Consider the following 22740-nt stretch of genomic DNA (forward strand, 5'->3'; position numbering starts at 1 on the left):
CCAGAGAGAGAAAACAAACAGTGTGCTGACATCCTCTTAAATTTATTGTTTCTGCAATAATTGCTAAAAATCGAAATAAAAATTATCTAAATCGAAACAATTCTGGTAGGTGCTCAAAAGAGGTGATTTGTATACCTCGGAGTTAACAGCAAAAAAACAATAAAAAAATAACAACAATATTTTGAAAGTCTGTCTGCTATACCTATTATCATATTCACAATATAATAATATTATGTCCCCACTGATCACAAGGCTAATTATTCAGACGTATTGTATACTATTTCAGACTCCTGAGTGGACCCACCTGTATTTAATTTCAGTTATATTACGAGAATTTAGTACAAAATGGGTTTAATATCGTTGAGAATATCAACAGACAAAACTGTTGACACGTCAAATGTCAATGAACCCATTGGTCGCAGGTAATTTAAGGTAAATGATAAGTAGTATAATAAGTATAAGGTTTTTATTTTGACACAGTTACGGTTATTTGTTTTTAGCTATTGTTATATTACTTCAACATACCTAAATATTGATTATTATATAAATACCTTTATAGTCATCATAATAGATTATCGAATAACATTATAAATGATTTTAAATAAAAGTTGGTTGTTTGTTAAAAAGTCCAAACTAGTAATTATATTTGGGTTAATCCAGGCGGAACCTATGCAGTGAAAAACATAATATTAGTTTAGCGATAAACATTAGGTGGGTCCAACCTACTGATTATACAAAACTGGTTATTATAGTAAAACATTTAATATTAAATTTTAAACATAATGAAAACTATGAGAATATGTATGAGTAATTTTAAATCACAAATAATAATATTACGAGAACGCTATGAACTACAAATTATTGTCCTATCGTTTTGCTATGTCAATGGTAGCCGGTTGGTAAAATGTATTATCATGGTAATATTGCCCCATACCGAAACACGACACTTGTCGAATTTACCAAAAATAAATTAACCAAGTCAGCCATAAGCTGTTGGTAAGTTACTTCACAACTTCTGAAGCAAAGTATAGTTATCTGTCAAGAATAAATTAAGGACAATTTTATTCGCAGAGCGATTATATTTTTCTACCATTGATTGGTTATTAATCAATATTATTTCACTTGAGTTATCGGGAATTTGAATTTTGCCGGCGAGATTGGACCATATTATCATTAAAATTATGTAATATAATATATTTGTGAAATAAATAGGCAAGTACCTACTTATGTATAGGATTATTAGTTCAAATCTCCCGTGTTTTCATTACATCAACAATATTAAAATTCACATCCTTCTGCTTAGTTGTAATTCGTGTAAATTGTAAAATCGTACAGGTACAAAATAATGAAATTTTAATGACATACCTATTCAGATTTGCCACATTTATATTTCAGATATTTATAATGTCAATGTACATTAAAGTATGATAAACTGCTGATATAAGGAATATTGATGCTTTATTAATGGCTGTTTAACTGCTTTTAAATACATTTTCATTACTTGAACGAAAATATTTAATTTTCTTTTTTATCTTAATCATTACGAGCTATTGATGATGGAAAGTTGATTGATATTAAAATGCATTGTTTAAAATACATAATATATCAATATGGAAAAACAAATATATACTGGCATTAGATAAATTTTGTTATTTTACTCGTTTTACATCGATAAAATAAATTGAATTTAATAAATATTATAAATATAAATTTCACAATTTCACGAGTGTCAAAAGCACATTTACGATGAAAAATATTTATCTTATATTATTAACACACCCACATTCACATATTATATATTATTTGTAAGCAAGAACACATTAGCACTTTACACACATGTAATAATGTATTGTTGTTTGATACCAAAATCACCTACCTCGTATTATTTAATGTACTTGGTATTATTACCTCATTTAAGGTACTTGGTACATGTGTATTATTTGCGATGATGACCATACATTTTTTTTAAAATATATTTTTATTTATACAATCATTGTTTAAGTATTATTACAATACAAACATAAGTAAATTTGTGTACCTAAATAGTCACTTTTTGTTTATTTACAACTAACAAGGCGTAGTCATAGACAAGAGGTGATACTAAACATTTTACATTGTAGTAGATATTTTTGAAAACCGAGCAAATAATATAATTTTTTTTTTAAATTTTAGTTTCTGAACAAAACATAATATACAAAGTGTTAAAATACAAAACATTTATCCAATCAATTAAACATAGTAACTATTAACTATATAGGTTCCTATAGTTATTTGGTTTCATAAAGAAAGACGTTTCGAGCGAGACAAATAAATGTATATGTAATTATTAATTTGTGTCTATATAATTATTAGTGTTTGAACTTGATATTATTAATCATAATTTGTAATACAATTATAGTGTACTGATGGGTAGACACTATATATAATACAATTTGCAGGGCATTCCAAATACTTAGAGTGCAGAAAAAGTTATGTTCAAGGTTTGGAAAAAATATAAACTAGAAAAAAATCATAGATTGACACGTGTGTCAATTATTAATTCTAAAAAAATCAACCTTTATAATGTTGTACATTGACTATTCATAGAATTATTATCAAAATATTGAATATAATAGGGGACCGTGGAAAATATCATTGCAAAACGAATTCTGTGAAAATTTTAAATTATAATTTCAAATAGGTACTATGCAAATACAACAAATAATGATTTAAATTTCAATGCAGCGTTATTGTTTTGGTAATTCATTTTTCTTTTACGAGTCGTCCTATTGCTGTAACGTGTTCGGTAAATGTTACATTCGCGTTTAAGTTCATTTGATGAACCAAATCGGAATAATTGATTTGCTTTCATAGATATTTTTCAAGTTAAGTATAAAATCATCAACCTAGTAGCTTGTATAGTGCCCGTCGTATTGAATTGTCATAGTACTATTTGTTTTCAAATAATAATCGTAACGCCTATAAAATGATTGAAGATTATTTCATAAAAAATGGCCAAGGAAATAAGTAAGCATTAATTAAAATGTATATTATATATATATATAAATATAAGGATAGTTATAGTTCTGCTATTAAATAATCTGACAAAAGTGCTGTGTAAACGCGTATTAACAATAAAATGTGTCCACTGAAATATTTTTAAATATATAATTTATAATGTTATGATAATTTTTGGGTACATTAATTATTCTATTCAGCATTCAGCTGAATAAAGTCTTATACTATCGGTTAAAATATAACGATAATTTTTATTTTTATGACTTTTTACATTTCCATTGTACGCCATTCGGAAGTACCAATATCTGATGAATGAAGAAGATATAGGTAGAGCTTAAGATGTAAGGTAATGTTTTACTATCAAAATTATTACGAATTTATGAGCTTCATAATATTTAAATATCATATCTGTAAGCGTATAATATAACTTATATACAATTAATTTAAAAAATCAGTTTACTTATAATATTATCGAGGGGTTAGCAGCGATTAATTGCACGTTCTATAAACCATAAAACTATGTGTTTAAAAATGTTTGAATGTTAATAGAATATATATATTATTTGCCCTCAAAAAAAACCTTCGATTGATTAATATGTAAAATCATGTAATTAAAATATTCTGGTAATAATTACATTCCATAATAATATTATAATACCCGGGTAATGGTATCATATTATATTGAGCGAGTTTCCTGAATAGTAAAAACATTATTATTACAACGTTGCATGTGCGCACGTTTATTACGTTAAAAACGATAAATGAATACAAATCGACATTTGGCAATCAATGTAATAGTCAGCTGGTATCTAAAACTGCAGTGTTTTGGCAAAAAATCAATAAATGCATACATGGATTTGATGTTATAATGTAATTTATTCGTCTTCTTATTATCCACGTAAAGGTAATATTGATTTCGATTTTGAAAGTATGGAAATTTGATTGCTTATATAGATTAGGTTAGGGTTGAAAAAAAAATTATATTATACAATTTTCACTAAATACAAATACGCGTATTACTATGTATGTATTTTGTATATGTATATTATGGTGTCATGTATCGATAAGTCGAACTTTAATAACTCGAAAATCTCAATTCCTCGAATGTTTATCTAGCCCCTTGAAGTGTTTTTAAGTTGTGCTTGAGGTATATAATTCGAAAAATACATAAAATACATAATTCAAAATTATTTTTACTCTCCTCAAAATTCTTATATTGTTTGAGAGTTATTGAGATTCGACTACATTTTAATGATAAACGATAATATACAAGTCATTTGCAGTGGTTTAGTTTATTTATAAGTCGAAGTTATAATTTAGTAAAATAGAGTCAATTTACTAAACGTGTATCGTCTATAATAGCATTGATTATAAATTGTATTTATAATCAATGATAATAGTTAAATACTGGTAATCTTTTAAAATTAATTTCACTATTTGTGTTGACATTAAGTGAAAGTTTATAGACACATATTTATAAACTGTCTACTGATAAGTAACAGAAACAGTACCCACTAAAGATAAACAAACGGTGTATTTGATTTTATTTATTAAAATATAATAATAATAATACTGACTACTGAGGTAAGCACATTGTTGCATCGTTAATATTATTTTATAAAGATAATATTAATTAGGTAATAAAATAAGATTTTTAATATTATTATCTATTGCAAAACTGTCACCTAAATGAGTACATAATTAATTGAAAATAATATTACCCTATCACTTTGGTCTATTCAGACATAAAAACGATTTATTCGTGTTTTGGTATACCTATAAATGTTGCTAACATGTCATTTGATTAAGATTTCCGTATCGCAACGTTTTACATATTATTATATTGTTATAGTGATACGACATATTATTATATAAGTAGGTATCTACTTGAAGAATACCTACCAAAGTCAAGCATAATAATTATGCGTAATTATTTATGCTTACTCGCAAAACGACTTCCTCATATCCATTCAGCCAAAAACAAGACAACTAATATGGTTCTATGTAAATCTACATCACAGTATGATTTATGATTTAATGGTTATCATATTAATATATTATGTCAGTTTCTCACGTATGACCGTTGTTGTTTTTTTTTTTTTACTACAATGAAATTAGTTTAGTTTGATAAAACGTCGAAATAAATTACTTGCTAGTTGGGATGTCAGTACATGAGAAGGTACTTACTTTCAACGAAATTTTTAGGATTCATCGTAACTGTTAACAAAATATTCATATCATCATTAATGTCACAATATTATTATTAGGTATGTGTTATTTGAAATCCTTGAAAAGATAAACTTATGTCATCGATCATATTTTTATTTTTATTTTTTAAATTTAATTCAGTTTAAAACTTTTACGAAGGTTATACGCCTTACTGAAATAATTATGATATTATACTGTGTTATCTATAAGATGATCAGAATGATCAGATGATCTATTAAAATATAACACGTGGAATACTCTAATATAATATTAACCGTAGCACGTTGTATTTTAGTTAAATGAACATATAATATTTCGTACGATTTAATTTATTACGTGCTTAATTTTATTATTATTATTTTTATTTCCAAATAACATATTGTATATACAGTCCTTGTTTTGAAGGACGATTTTTAAAGTCAGACTTGTATACTATTAGATATGATATAAAGTACAAATGTATAGTATTCATTAACAACTATATTTAAAACGATAAAAACAAATCAACTCATAATATACCTACGAACCTGCTAATATATAGGTCGTGTAAGTGATAATGATAATAATAATATTATGTTTTCATGGTTCAATATTTTAAATTTTAATAGTATTTTCGAACCAAACCAATGTTCGATTGTATTATTATTTTTGGCCGTCGAGTATTTAATAATTAAGTTTTATGAATTTATGAGGCACTTTTATTACTGTATATGTTTTACACCATATAATTATATATGCAATAGTTAATATTGTATTGTTAAAAACTGAATAATCTTAGAACGTTTTTTATTATATTTTAAAAATCGAATGATCATCTACAGGTCGACTGCTAAACCGAGTTACTATAAAGGGCCTAAACACGAATCGTTGAAGTACATGACCGTTGGACATTTGATCGACGAAGCAGCAGAAAAATACCCGAACAGAGAAGCTATCGTTTCTGTACACCAAAACCGAAAAATTACATTCTCGGATCTTAAACATGAGGTTGTAAAAATGAAAGGATCGTATTTTTGTTTTTTAGGCGACAAGATATCATTAATATATAATAAATTATTATATAATAATACGATAAAATTTGTGTTTATAAAACAAACAAGGTAGACGAGTTGGCAGCCGGTCTCTTGGAAATTGGCATGAAACCAGGTGATCGGTTATGTTTAATGGGTTCAAATTCGGTAGAATGGGAAATTACACTGTTGGCGGCGATTAAAGCCGGTATGATTGCGGTAAGTTTGATTTCCGGCCTCGGTACTTGAATGATAGTAATTTACTTATTCAGTTTTTGATTTTTAGGTAAATATAAATCCACTGTACATGAAAAACGAACTCCATCATTGTCTTAGCAAAGTCGACGCGAAAATGCTGATCGCCCTTGAGTTTCATCCGAAACAAAACTATTACGAGCTGCTGAAAAACATTGTTCCGGAAATCGCCCAACAACCTCATGGTAAACCGGTTACCACCAGACACTTGCCGAATTTGGAGTTTATAGTGATGAACACTGAAAAAAACCTACCGTAAGTATTGTCAATGAAGCACACTTATTAGTTTGTTAAATTTAACCAAAATGTCGCCAATCGTATTCTAGCGGAGTCATCAAATATTGGGACGTGTGCCAATCGGGCACGATAAAATCAACGTCATACTTGAAAAAAATTAATCGCGAACTGAATCCTCATGCGATATGTAACATACAATTTACTTCGGTAAGAAAATATTTTTTTCGAGGAATATTGATTTTTTTTTTTTTTTTAATATATAATATTTTTTTTGGCAACAACGGCTGCAGCTGTTTAGCAGTTCCGTTAGGTCCGTTATCAATTAACCAATTGATATGAATTATCATAATAATCTATTAATATTACAGGGGACAACTGGCTCGCCGAAGGGAGCATGTCTGACACATAATAATATTGTGAACAATTCGTATTTCTATTGCAAGAGGATGTTGCTAATGGAAAAGGTACCTAATAATTAATTATTATTATTGTCGAGAAAACGTATAGTTGAGTTTAGAGTGTTATCAATGTGACGATCGTAACAATTTAAAAATATTGGATTTTTTTTATGTGCTACGATAATTTCGAAATTAGATCGAATGGTTTTAATACTACTCAAAAATCAGAAATTGAAAATAAAATGGAAAAACAACAAATAGTATGCTCGGTCAATCACCTTGTTTGATAGTGATGAATATTAATATTGTTATAATACATTCGAATATTAGTTAGTGACCAAGAAATAACTAGCAAATTATTATACCGCATATACAGGGGTCAGGGTGTCCCGCGAAGACTTAACTGTTATTGCGATATCTCCCGAAATAATGAAGATGTCAAAATTCTTGTTTTGTGATAAGACTCATAGGTATTAGAACTACAATCATTTTTATGTTTTGGTAAAAATGTTAAAAAATAAATATTTTTTTAATTTAATTATTTCCAAATAAATTGAAGATTTATTATCTATTTTGTAAAGTTTATTTTTCTGAAAATATTGACTTTCAACATTTTATTTTCATTATTTTCCTTAGGTAAATTCTCGTGGAACACCCTGTATACCACTTGATTGTATTGGTAATAGCTAATAATTTATTAATTTGAAATAGGAACATCGAATATTGTTGCAAGTTCCGTTCTTTCACACTTTTGGGACTGTAGTCGGTATTATGGCGAGCTTAAATAGTGGCAGCGCACTGATACTACCAGCCTTTGGTTACAAACCTATCGAGTCTGCTAAGGCCATCTTTACCGAAAAGTTAGTATTGCTAAACGAACGTATTATTTTTACGAGCTATTGGTTTGTTGTTAAGATTAGAATTTATTGTTAAAAAAAAAAAAAACACGGAAGGTATTATACACTTCAATAGTTACATTTTACTTACATAATTCCATATTATAATTCATTACTATTCATGAAACAAATTAACTCAATAATACGCGTGTATGTCAATTACCTATTTGTTTAAGTAGAAGAAAATATATCATCACACAGTGTACATACCCAATACATATGATGGGACACAAGTATACAACACATATCATACAGCGTACAACAATATTATAATTTCATTCGATTTTTATTTTTCAGTTTCCCATAACCATTCAGATTAATAATTATTGTAAACAGTAGATACAAGGGTGAAACTGTATTATTTTCAAAGGTGGGCATTAACAGGTTTAAAAGTCAAAAAGTTAATTTTTTTAAGACTTTTTAACTTAGTTTATTTTTCAATCAACTTATGAAATTGACTGATTTAATTGGCGATTGAAAAGCTTGGTTTTTCTCAGTTGATTTAAAAATAATACATCAAGTTAAAAACATTTTGAAATGTTTCGTTTATACGTAAATATTAATATAAAATATAAATAATCTAATACTATATAATGGCATAATAAAATAGGATAAATTCTTGATAAAATAATGTTGTATAATGGTTTATTTTATTAGATTAGATAGGCACAGTCACTTTTTATGTGATTTACATACTAATTCTTCAAAAATAATTTAATAATTTTTTTTTAAACTGAGTTAAGTTAATATTGTTTTCCATATTAACATTTAACTTATCGTATTAAATCCATAATTTGTTAACTTTTAACTTAACGATCATGTGTCCTCTTCACTTAACTTAATTTAACCAAACATTTTTCATTAACTTATCCAAATATCCACCTTTGATTATTTTCAACCACTTATAATTATTGTAACAATACATTATGTTGGAAAACAAAATACATATTTTGTAGTGTATCATATTATGTTGATTTAGGTGTACAATATTGTACGGGACACCGACAATGTACATTGATTTGATAAACGCATCCAAAGAACTAATGGATCAAGGTCACACATTTACTACGCCTGAAATTGGGTTATGCGCAGGAGCTCTGTGTTCACCCAATTTATTCAAACAAATTAAAACTACATTCAATCTCAAAAGACTCGCGGTAATATATTTTTATTAGATAATAATATGTATAAAGTATAAAAATCGTTATTTTATAACGATAATAATATGTGATGCTTGCATTCAATTGTACTGCGTATACTTGATGTATCTTTTGCAAATCTTTCGTCACTAATATCTGATTAAATAATAATCGTATAGTGTGAAAATCGATAGGTCCCACAGCACTAGTTAAGGAGACTAAAACCATAATAATATTATGGGTCACGCGAAAAATTAAATTTGCAGTTATTATCCAACCGTACAACTCTATACGGCACTGTGAAATTGAATAAGATGCGAAATATAATATTATTATAATGACCGTGATCTGCTGAAGGGGGAATAATTATTGTAGGTATAATGATGTATCCTCTAATAGACGTTTTCTTGCGCCCTACGTGCAACGTCGAAAAATAATAATACATACACAGTTCAAAGATAGAATTTGGAAATAGTGAATTTTCGCAACACCGTATAGTCGTATGTCTAGACTTAAATGATCTCCATCTCGTAGCATTGTAGTAACAACATGTTATAATAATAATAGTAATAATATCCCGTACATAGGTAATTAATTTCAACTGAAATAGACCTGCGCCAACTCGTGGTTGATCTATGCAGTGGTTATAGTGTGGTTACATAATTATTGTAACTTGGTAGATAGGTACGTTTCATATTATAGTTGTTTACTACTATAAAAACACATAATATATAGTAAACACACGTGTATTATATTATGTACGTCGTAACGCAATAGATATAATATAATGTCATAATAGAGTAGTTTATATATATATATATATATATTTAATAGCATAAACTCAAGTAAAAAACTATGAATAATATCGTGAATGATGTAAATATTTTTCCTTTTGTCTTGCACACTGCAAAGTGCAAGTGTATATAATTTACTATAAAAGTAGGCTTATAACCTTTGACGGTGAAGTCTTATCAGCTAATTAAAAAAGAAATAGAAAAAAGAATGTCATTATTAATAACAGAGGGTTTTATTCATGGAAAACGTCTATTATTCCGTCAGATAAATATACTGCAAGATAGCTGGTATTGTATGCACGTTATACAATGTTGTGCATTTTTAGGATTTTGTATTTTTTGTAATTTTTTTTAATTGGGCCTGTAAGGTTTCAACAACTGGGGTCGTTAGCCTGGAATAATTACAAAATGTTGGTCTTAAGACTATGGGGATACATTGTGTTTAACAGTGAAAGAGGTTAGTGGAGTATAATATTTGTATATAAACATAAATATATTTTGTTTGTTTTTTATTTTTTATTATATTGTATTAAATAAGGTACAATCTATAACTACTATGGAAGTTAAAACTAAAATAATAAAAAAGCGGGGAAGTCGCGGAAGTCGCTCTGCTGTACAGTAGGTTATTAATCTATCCATTATTAGAATTAAATTTGAATCCAATGATATTATATAATATCATTATATACGAAAAACGATTCTGAGCGGGGACGGTTTATCTGTTTAGGATATATTAAAGATTATTAAAAATTTTAAAATTTTAGATTTAAAAAGAAAATTTTTTATGAATTTCTAGCTTAAAATATTTTGTCAAAATCCAAACTTTGAGACTACGAATTTATTTTATTTTTCAACTGCTATTGTAGCAATTTTTTACGAGCCTTGTATTAAATTTTTCAAGCTTTTCTACCAAAGAAATACATTTAGATTGATATTAATTAAAAAACAATTAATAATGATCGAAAATTGCATATGCCTATAAATAGTTCAACTTTAGTCAACATTTTTTGAAAATTGCATGGTGGATAGAATATACTTGTATTAAATATTCGGTGAAAATTTCAAGTATCTATGGTCATTTGTTTTAAAGTTACATCAAAAATCAAAATCGATTTTGTCGAAAACTGATTATGCGTAAAATTTCCCGTTTTTCCTTTAATTTTTAGTTTGTTTATCCCGATTATTAATTAAAAATATAAAGATTTTTTTATTTATGACCTATTTACTTTTTTCATGATTGGTATTAATAGAATTCAGCGTGGTTTCTAAATCATCATCAGTCTTAAGCATATGTATGATACTTTCTGGTTGAGAAGTAGATTTCAAGCCTATTTTTGCTCGGGTACCAAACATAGCCTCATAAGGAGAACACGTAATTTCGTGATTTATTAATTTTTCACTTTTGACCCCTCAAAGTACCAACTAGATTCACTTTCTGATCGAACGAGGTACTGAAGTCGAAAATCGAAGCATTTTTACTGTCCCAAAACGTGATGACATACACAAAAAAAAAAATAAAAAAAAAAAAACACACATCATGGTAAAATCAATACATTCCTCACTCCGCTCAGAATCTAAAATGATATAGAAATATTGTACATATTTGTTGCTGTTTAATAATTTTCATTGAGTAACAGTAAAAGTAAAATTGTCATAAAAAGCAATAACTATCTCATTGTTATTATTGTTTTTGTTTTTAAATAATATTTTTTATATAATATATAGTTGCGTGAAAATAATAAACAATGAGCAAGTGTACCTATATGTATATACACTTTGCCCGGGATCAATAGTTAGATACATATTGATATAAAAAAGGTCGGTTGTAAATTCCTATCCGAAAATCATATTTTTTTCTGATATAGTTATTACATATTATAATTATTATAATCATGTAACCAAAGTTCACTCTGCGAAAGTGTTATAAATTTCCGGTTTCCAAATGCATTTTAATATGACGATATTAACTATAATAATAGTCTGTGTAGGATTCAAAAAGAATTCGGTAAACTTAATAATATTTTGATGCATACCTTTCATTTTTAGATTCTGAACGGAGTGATGAATGTATTGATTTTACAATGATGTGTGTGTTTTTTTTTTGCGTGTCTGTGTACAGCATAACTAGTCGAAATAATGCTTCAATTTCAAACTTTGGGGGTGGTTTCCGATGGAAAAAAGAATATCCTTGGAACATTATAGTGGTCAAAAGTAAAAATTTTCTAACAGTTTTCAAAAAAATCGAGAAAAAAAAAAAAAAAAGAGACAGAAAAACGGGAATTTTTACGCAAAACCAGTTTTCGACCAAATCGATTTTTTTTATATGGTGGTAATTCAAAAACTAATCACTGTAAATACTTGAAATTTTCAACAAATGTTTATGTTAGTGTTATCTATATACAGTTTAATTTTCAAGAATTTTTGCCGTTATAGCCGTTATTTAAGCGTTTGAGTTTTAAATTTTTATGAAATCGCGTAATGATAACGATTTATCCTCAAACCAGGTATATGTATATCTATGATAATATAAGGTATTATGAATTATGATAACTACATGCAATGTTTTTGGAAAAATTTATTAACCATGTCTTATGCAAAATGCGTCCTAATTGAAAAATAAAATATTTGTTTCAAAATAGAATATATGACAATATTTAAATATAATATATCCTAGACTGACAAATCATATCCGTTCAGAATCGTTTTTCGTATACAATGATACCTATCATTGCATTCAAATCTAACCTACCCTAGTCAGAGGTCCACCCCACCATACCTAATGTACAGCAGAGCGACATCCACTTACCCGCTTTTTTATTTACCTATTTTTAATATTGGCTAGTATTAGCTTATAATTAAATAGGTATTCTCATACTTCGATATTTTTAAATCTGGCTCGTATGAATTTACTTTGGACAGAACCGTTTTGAAAATTATTTATTTGTTTAATTGCGACATAGTATTAAAAATATTAATATGCAAAATGGTACTATGTACTAGCGTCTAGCAACCAATGAAGTATTGGAATATTGATGTTATTATTTTTAAGTAAGTTGTGACCATTTTGAATGATAAATGATTTAAAACGAACATAGCTTTCTTAAAAATAATAATATCAACATGATCCTCCGAGATGCCCTATATAATATTATTGCCTTTAAATTTTATACGAGGTAAATTCACTCTAATTTTATGCACAAAAGATTAAAATGAATTATTGTGAACGAAAAATGTCCATGTTGTACATTCGCAAGACGGAGATAACAAATGTCCGTTTGGTGTCCTCTTAATGATAATATTATGTCCAATGTTCATCAACGATTTTAAGTAGGGACCAACTTAATATCAAAATTTTACTACCCGCAAAATAGTTAAAATATTTAAAATATTTCCCCTTTAAATGTAACCCACCCGCCAACCCATTTTTTTTATTTCAAACAAATATTTTCGCTGCACTCTACAATAATTATACTCACAATCAATCACTGCAGTAGTTCACGTAAATTAATTGTTATGGACTTTAATTTATATTATACATTTATAAACTTCTCTGCCACACCAATAATTTAACAACAACCCCCCCCCCCCCCACCATTCGATATCACGTAAAATATTGCAATACTTATAAACCTAACTGGGCACCACTGCTGTAAAATCGAGACTGTGCTTACAACAAACGGCAGTCAATTTTACAACTTTCTATATTAATTATGTTATTGCCGGGTCGAGCTTCGTCATAATTAATATCGAAGGAATTGTCTTAATAACCTTTAAATAATATCGGCACAGATAATCATCGAACATTAACAACGAACACGTGAATGGTCATTGAACAAGCAATTAAAAAGATATGATACAATTTGTTTAGCAAAAATATCTTTTGATGTATAGGTATACAAACTACAAAAAATGATCATCCGTTTTAACTGCAGTTATCGATGAACGCATGGGGTAAAGTGCATGCCTTAATAAATTAACTAGGTTACTTGTAAAATATAAAAAAAAGGTGGACTTAATTTATCAAACGTTATGTTCATGTTTTTTTTTTTTTACTGCAGCTTGTAAATAAAATACATCTGCCTGGTTTAGATTTTTTTTTTAAATTTATTTTTCAATATTACCATAATAAATATAGCTATGCTTTCGCATGAATATTTTTACGGGTTCGATTTTTGTCGAAAGGTCGTCCTCAAGTACGATTTAAAACAAAAATCTTTTTAAACCAGCTGGAAATTCAACTAGTTAAGAAAGATATAATATGCAGTTCTTACAATTATAATAAGCTATACCGAGTTTATCAGCATGAAAAAGCCGGCCAATGACCTGTTGTCAGTCCTCCTTATCTAGAATTAATGTAACAAGCACAAATAGCAATTAGCAGGATTCTCAAATTCGATAAATGCAATATTAATTCCCCTATAGCTTATTGTGAGATAAGGAGATCTTTATTTTGGAGCTCATTAATTAGCTCACGGTATATTAATTAACCAATACGATGGTACTTTAATTCGTATTATTACCACAAATTGTAGTCACTAAATTGTTTTGAGTATAATTATTATTAAATAGCGTATTAATAAGCAAGTCTCCCGGGAAAAGAACCTTTGCCGCACAGAGTATAAAATTTCGAAAATAATAATATATAGCCTGCAAGGCTATTAATAGGTTAAAACATAATATATTGTGAGACAGGTGCGCAATTTTGACTTTCATAAAATATTGTCTTTCGTAAACTTCGAAGGTGTATGGCAATCGATAATGAAATGTTAACTATCATAGTGGGTATATATTATATCGTAATATTGGCAATTTGTTAATTTTTAGTAGGTACATCTGTGCTGTCTCAATATAATACAAATCTATTGCAATCATTCATATTTATTACTAAATCTATTTTTATGTTATTAGAATTATATTCTGTATGTTGCAAACGTCATAATATAAGATAGGTATGTTTAAACGTTCACTGCAATAAAATTAAACACGGAAAGTTATTGGGTTGGGAAATTTCTTATTAAATACTGTGAAAACTCTTTATAACGGAACTCGTTACAACGAAAAACTCTGCATTACGTAAATAACATTAAGTTAACTTATAATGGTTGGTTTGATTTAAAACCTATCAATTACTCTCTATTACGAAAACTCTCAATAGGTAACGAAAGAAATACAATGGTCCCTTCAGATTCGTTATAGAGAGTTTTCACTGTAAGTTAAATTAATTTTTAGTTAAACCAACAATTTTCCAATATATCTGACCGTGAAAAGTTATTGCTCAATTAATTTCTACGCGAATAAAATAACTCCACGTGATAAATAATTTAACTATAGATATCGTCGAGGGTAATCTAATAAGCGCATAATAATAGATAACGAGTATGGTAAATAAAAACGCCACGATTATTTACTAACGTAATATTTTTTTTACATAGGAAGCGATATTTTTCTTCGCAATAAATTATGATCGAATATTATTTTTGAAATTAAAACCACCAAGAGTAAAAAAATACCTAGGTAAAAAATCGCATTCACGAGATAAGTGGTGATGGTTTCGATTTCAGTGGAATAATGTATGCAGATCCGCTAGTAAAAAATAATTACAACGATTAAAAAAAAAAAAAAACAGATATGTTACTCGGCGAAAAAATCATTAACGTTTCCTTCGAATTAAAATAATGTAATCAGACACATTTTCAGTTTTGCAACAGTGCAAGCGGCTTCAGATACAACCATGCGTGTATATAGGTACCTATATTAACGTGGTTAAAAATATACTTTGAGAATTGTTTTAGATCGACATGCAGCTTAATATAATAACAGGTTTATAACTGTACGGTAAAATAATTATAATTAATAAATAATATAGCAACATTATAATGATCTACGTATAATAATATATTATGAGGAAGTGGAATTTCGTTAGGGTTTTTTTTTTCATTACTCGATAGCAAGCGCAAAACGTTTTCATTCGACATGATGATAGCTTTAAATTTGAATGTCATTGATGGACGCCTTTTTGATTTCAGTCGATCTACGGCATGACAGAAGCAAGTCCCATAGTGTTCCTCTCGAATGCCAATGAGTCTGAGCACACATCGCTAACAACAGTTGGTCAAGTGCTCGATCACTCCGAAGTAAGTTATGAACGAAAAATAAATGTGCATAAAACATTATCACGCTATTTATCGGCAATCGCAGGACATTTGTTGTTCACCTTGAGACGGTGTTAGCATGGGAAAATATATTACATCCCACACTAATAAATAATAGTGAACAGTATGTTTGTATATTAATTTGTTTTAATGATTTCTGCAGTTTTTTCTCCTCGTAATTAACGTAATATAGGCACTTAAAATTCGTCGTTTCAAATTTATAGTAAAAGATTAATAATTAGTTCGTTTATTTCAAATATGCATATTTTGTATTATGAAAATGTTTAAGCTTATAATTATTTGAGGTTGTGATAAACAGAGCTGTGCATTTAACGTCATAAAAATCCTAAAGATACGGTCCGCGATAATAATATATTATGCTGCACGTTTATAATTTTGCCAAATAAAATGTAAATAAAAATCATTGGTACGAGGAGATATAAGTAATAGTGTACGCAATTAAAAATTTTTTTTTTTTTGATAAAAAATAAATAACTTATGCATTGAGGTTCCTGTGTGTAAAAATCATTCTCAGAGATGTTATAGGTACAGCAGTTATTTTGTGTCATGTGAAGTTTAATGCCTATGGTTATCGCGGAGATGTCTTAGGCACCGTTAATATCCCGACCTGTGAAGTTACTGAATGAGATGTCGCAAAACAATGTTCTATGTTTCATCACAATGTTACTTCCATAAGCAATCAGATTGAGAGACATGAGATTTCCCAATATCAGCACAGTGACTTTTTTCATAACATCTATTGGGAATCATATAGTAATAGTTATGTGATGTCACATTTAAGACTTATAAATACAATCGCTGGGATATCAAAATCATATTAATGCACACAGGGGTAGGTGTATATACATATAGATTATCTATTATATTGTAAATGGTATAATACTATAATTATTATATTTTTATTGTAGATCGAATTTTAGTTTGCGTATATTCACAGACAACTATTTTAATAATTTTTTATTTCTAAACACGGTCTTAGCAAACATTTTCGATTAATATTCAATATAGCGGTGGTGGTCTCCATTCAGAATCGATCTGATCTGATATAAAATGTTATAATGTTTTACGTTATATTGCGTCGATCGCGAGACATTGGCAAGCGACCATGGACTTTTCATAAATTTTTTCTAGCATGGTACATTTCTAGTCTGATCCGCTGAATTCACATCTTGCTCGATACATAAGGATAAAGGACTCATAATAATATGAATCAATTCAAGCTATAGTGTTATTATTATTATTATTTATGTTATACTAAAAATCATTATACGACGCGTTTCGTGATTGTTGTAGCAAGCTTTTACTCGGATTACGCCAAATTATTACGATTCATAACCTGCAAGTCTCGCGCAATCGTTATTCTGAAATTTGGTACATGTGCACCTGGAAGCCAATAATTATTTCACTTTTTTTTTTCTAAAAGACAATATACACTCCATATTATATAACATATAATGATTATATTATGTATGAGTTAAAAAAGAAAAAAACATGAGTTACTGAATTTGGGGAAAAAAGCCACCCACTAATGAAACTTACAATTTATATTAAATCTTTTGTGATTTAATTATGTTTTTTTAGAATTTTTTTTTTTTTAATGTAATAAATCTCTTTTCTATACTTCACATTTTACAATATTATTTTTAATGAGAGGCTCATATAGGGATACGATAACTCGTAAAAAACGAATATATTTTTATTCGTTTAGGATTGCTGTCGTCAGTCACAAGAAATAACACATCGAATCATTATGGTGAAATGTACATAATTTTAGAACAATATTTTAAAATCACTGAAATCGCTGGGTTAAAAACACGTGTAGTTTACACTTAACGGAGCTTGAGACGGGGGTAAGCCCACTGGAATTATTTAATTTAATATCGTTTTATTGCAAATTATATGCACGTTGCAGTTCCTCGTGTAATCGTCGTCATAGAGGCGACGTTGGGATTGTTTAATAACATGTGACAAGTTGTCACCAGTGCTTGAATTGGAAAAAAAAATAGAAGGGGGATGCAAAAGTATAAAAGATATGTGCGTCCCCGAACATTTAAATGTCTTACTGTTAAGTGGTAGCATATGTCCCCCCCCCCCCACTACAATGACATTTTATACCATACAACAATAAACAAATATTCATTTTTATTTAAAAATTAAAAATAAAATATTGTAAAATACATAATAATAATTGTTATTTGTTTTATAAATTTAAATATGCCCATAAATGTTTATAGGAATGATCTATGTCATGTTCTATCTATGTCAATGATTCCCGTCCCAAGCGTCCCATTAAAAGAAATTAGAAGGGGTACGCTAAAATATTTTTAAAATAGAAGTGGGACTCCGTCCCCCCGCCCCCCCCCCCCCCCCGATTCAACCACTGGTGACAACTATATAATATTAACTGCGAAATACACACGATTAACAAAATAATATAATACCAGTAAAATGTTAATAGAAAATAGAAAAATGAAGCAGCCATGAACACGCCCATTATCGTCTAATAATATATTGCGTGGATGAAAATAAAATTATGTGATGGTAGATTAAAATATTGCATAAGTATTTTGTATGAATTTACCACGAATGAGATATGAATCTTATCATTATTTATCATAATTATTTATTTAGGAATAAAATTGATCGCTGTGCGATGTCGTGAAATATGCACAGCCCTGGACCAATGAATGAATATTATCAATAAACTATAATTTAACGTGCCAAGTTCGATTTTAGTAATTTTTTACATTAATAATATTATACTCCTTAAATGGCAAGACTATAGACGAATTATACAACACATTGTTGGTGATACAAGGTTGACTACTCAAAGCGCCGTCCAATTCATATATATTTTAGCCTTAAAATTCGCGTAAAAAAAATAAAAACAATTATTTACAGACTTATTAGTTTATTGCCTATGTGAAGTCTTAATATGATATTAAAAGAGGACAGGTAGAATTATTGTCAGTCACTTTGTCAAACTTTTCGGTTATAATATTATTGATTTTTGAAAGGTTCGATGTATGCGATTCGTATATTTTAATCTCTTTATATTATACATAATAATCGAACGGGTTTTGACTGACTGATCGACGCACAGAAGTGTTGGGAGAGTTCATGTGTAAAAGGATCTCAATTCATTCCCCGTTTATCTCTAAATCTTAACAAACGAACTCGTTACTGATACTATTGTGTATTATTCAAAAAATAACAAACTCGCTCCGAATATTCCAATTTTCGTTTCTATTTTAATCGAATTATAGCCGTAAACAAATAATTATTGCTGTCTTTAAATAATACTTTTTCTATTTACAAGGACAACGATCAGTGAATTAACATACACCTATTAAAAATATCTTCTTACGTTTTATCTCGCAGAAACAACGAAAACTATATATATAATTTAAAGGAACATTGATTTTCGTCCACGTTCCTTATATCTTTATTTTTTAAGGAAGCAGTTCCAAGCTTTATTCCTACGGAAAGAACTCATTCCTGGAACCCTTTTCTTTTCGGAACGAGTTCCTTCTTAACACTGACGTAGAACCTTTAGATTATAGCTATAAGGAGTAAAGACTTAAAATCTTGTACCTGCGAGAGAAGCAATATCTGAACTGAGGTATGCACTAATACCGAAATACTCCGATTTAACATTTTATATTTGTTCAGTTTATCTTCCCATGATGCAAAGTCGAATTATACAGCTCAATTAACATTCAATATCGCAGTGTCTATTATTACACGATAATTTTAATTTATTTTCAGGTTAAAGTTGTGGACAAAAATGGGATCACTGTGCCGATGGGCAGACCTGGAGAAGTTTGGTTTAAAGGCTACAACGTCATGCCCGGCTACTGGAACGACGAGGAAATGACGAAAAAGGCACTAGACAACGATTGGCTTAAATCTGGGTACCTCCTAAAACTATTGGCTAATAATTATTATACTTTGCTGTACGACAAAAATATTATTATTTTATTGTCCGTGTTTACAGTGATATACTAATTTTGAACGAAGATGGTTACGGCGTGGTCACTGGCAGGATTAAAGACATTATAATCAGAGGCGGTGAAAACATACAACCGCAGGCCATCGAGTATTTCTTGGAGTCTCATCCGGAAATCATCCAAGCACAGGTTCGTATCGGAAACAGGAGTTTTATTATTTAATTATTTATTACTTACTCTCAAAAAAGGTGTTTGGAATACCAGACGACAGACTTGGCGAAGTAGTATGTGCCGCTATAACGATCACAAAAGGATCCACCGTCGACGAAGAAACCGTAAAAAATTATTGCAATGGCAACGTGAGTTTTTTAATTATGACTTGTGAACTTATTATTTAACGGGCCTAACAAATGGAACGAATTTATATTTTTTTTTCAATACAGATCGCAAGATTTAAAGTTCCAAACCACGTTTTGATCATGGACGACTTTCCAAAAACTGTGTCCGGAAAAATCCAAAAATTTAGACTTCGGGACATCATGCAAGATTATATAAAAAATATGAAAAATCGTCAATAATACATAATTTTGTTATTTATATTATTTTCAGTTCGACCGCGCTTATTCGAGTGAATAATATTATTAATTTATAATAGTCTCATAACAATATTTATTTATCGGAAACACATAATATAGATGAAGGTTATGCTCGTTTTTAAAGTTCATAGAGAGAAGTGGGTCGTAATAATATTAACGATGATGATGGTCATTGTTGAATAAATAGCAAAACTTTAGTTGCACAATATTTTATGAGCACACGAAATGTAATTGTTTAGTTTTACATATATTATCACACAAATTATTTGTATTTAAATACAATTAAATATTTTATTGTGATATAACAATACAATATTATAATATACGTATGAGATATATTGTGTATGAGCGTTTTAAAAATTACCGACATAATGACATGACGCTATAGCTGAAGTCTGCACGACAGAAACATTATATTTTGTAATTTTTACAGCTAAGGTTGGAAGATGGGCATAACCTTGTATAAGTTTTCTTACAATGTTTCCACAGATTTCAAAATAATAACTCGTTTTTGTCGAAACCTTCAACGAATAAATAAAAAGTAAATTAAAAAATACGGAACTGCAGCGTGTGTGTTCGAAAAACGTTGGTTTTTACCTATTGTTATTTAAAAAATAAAAAAAATATATACTCACACAACAATCGTTTTAAAAATAAATACCGTTGATTTATTTTAATTATTTGGTGAGATATACATAATAATATTAAGATATATAGTCGATGTAGGTAATATTTAATGATCCAGTGAAACAACAAAATTCCTTAAAAATGACACATTAACACACACGTTCGACTCCATTCATTTTCATTTTACGATTGATTATTGCACATTATTTTGATTAGCTATGTATTTTATTTTATCTATTATTATGGTGGCATACTCAATCGAAATTGGAAGATTACCTATCCATATGCGACCGTGAAACAATTTGAACGGAAAAACACCAAAGAGAATCCTTATTGATACTAAAATGTGTATATTTTTCTGTGTTATGTTTGTTTTTTTTTTATTTAAAAGATGTCTGTACATGTTCTCCTTCTCTATCTCTCTGATCCACATGCAACACAAAAAAAATTTACATCATAATGCGCTGACATCCTCTTAAGAATATTGCTGCTGTTTTGATATCGTTTAACTTGTCAAGATATTTAAATATGTATATTTAAATTTTTTTATTCAAGGCGTAATGTAAATACTTACCAGGTAATCTTCTTTACAACAAAATAAAAATGTTCGTTTGGTTGTTTATACTCAATAAAAACTATTTGACCGTTTTCAACAAACGTTATATCAACAAGCTCTTTGAGTCTCGAAAAGTGTTTATAGCCTATATATTTTAAACACCTGTAAGTTATTGCTATACAAAGTGGTTACTCTCAAGGTGACTGTTAAGCATGAGTTTAGTTTTGGCTCATTAAAATCAAAAAACATTAATTTTTTTAAAATTTAAACGGTTGCCATTGGCTAGCACATATAGTTACCTAGACAAAATATGACATACCCAATTTAATTTATTTTTTTAAATATTAATTATGAAAAATATAAAATACTTATTAGTATAATTACATGATTGTCAATAACTTCATTTACTCTCTTAATTCTGGACATACCTTTGATATAAACACATACACAAATGTTAATTTTCGTCAGCTTTTAAGCATCATTTGTTGAATCAATCTCCACTAGAGACGTGTAGTGCACATCAAAAATTATAATATTAATCATTGTAACTGAGTTTGTGTTTTGGACTGAAGAAAAACGGAAAATGGAAAGGATTAATTTAAGTTTCATGGAGGAACGATTATATTATTATTGATTCGGCTTAATGCAATTTTGAAATCGAAATCTAAAACGGCCAGTCAGACTATGTTATCAGAGCTGATAGCCGTCCTAAGTGTAGTAATTTTTATAAAATAACTAATTATATAATTTGTAAATAATTATCATTTGATAAATTATCAAAGTCGCCCCTCTGGCGAATTTAGAGGTTTGAATTACAGGCGGAGCGTATAACCTATAAGCAGATTTTTTCATAGTTTTTTTACTCATCAACATACATCATATTAATATTGGGCAAGCGAAAAAA

The 22740-nt window shown here is 28.6% G+C and overlaps 1 protein-coding gene across 1 annotated transcript; it reads left to right on the forward strand.

Annotated features, from left to right (window-relative positions):
* Positions 1 to 2742: 2742 nt before the first annotated feature.
* Positions 2743 to 21330, forward strand: LOC107164269 (medium-chain acyl-CoA ligase ACSF2, mitochondrial-like). The gene is made up of 13 exons (XM_015512026.2): positions 2743 to 3006; positions 6027 to 6192; positions 6306 to 6434; positions 6502 to 6725; positions 6797 to 6914; positions 7076 to 7171; positions 7817 to 7965; positions 8981 to 9158; positions 15961 to 16068; positions 19876 to 20021; positions 20105 to 20246; positions 20306 to 20416; positions 20501 to 21330. The coding sequence occupies exons 1-13, from the start codon at positions 2966 to 2968 to the stop codon at positions 20633 to 20635; spliced, it is 1743 nt and encodes a 580-aa protein (XP_015367512.1). The 5' UTR covers positions 2743 to 2965; the 3' UTR covers positions 20636 to 21330.
* The last annotated feature ends 1410 nt before the right edge of the window (positions 21331 to 22740 follow it).

Source organism: Diuraphis noxia, unplaced genomic scaffold, assembly GCF_037042655.1.
Source record: "Diuraphis noxia isolate RWA-SAM2 unplaced genomic scaffold, SU_Dnox_SAM2 contig0005, whole genome shotgun sequence".
NCBI lineage: Eukaryota > Metazoa > Arthropoda > Insecta > Hemiptera > Aphididae > Diuraphis > Diuraphis noxia.

Coding starts and splice junctions, on each gene's coding strand:
- LOC107164269 (XM_015512026.2), top strand. CDS start 2,966: ATGATTGAAGATTATTTCATAAAAAATGGCCAAGGAAATAA. Junction 6,726..6,796: donor AACACTGAAAAAAACCTACC/GTAAGTATTGTC, acceptor ATCGTATTCTAG/CGGAGTCATCAAATATTGGG. Junction 16,069..19,875: donor AAGTGCTCGATCACTCCGAA/GTAAGTTATGAA, acceptor ATTTATTTTCAG/GTTAAAGTTGTGGACAAAAA.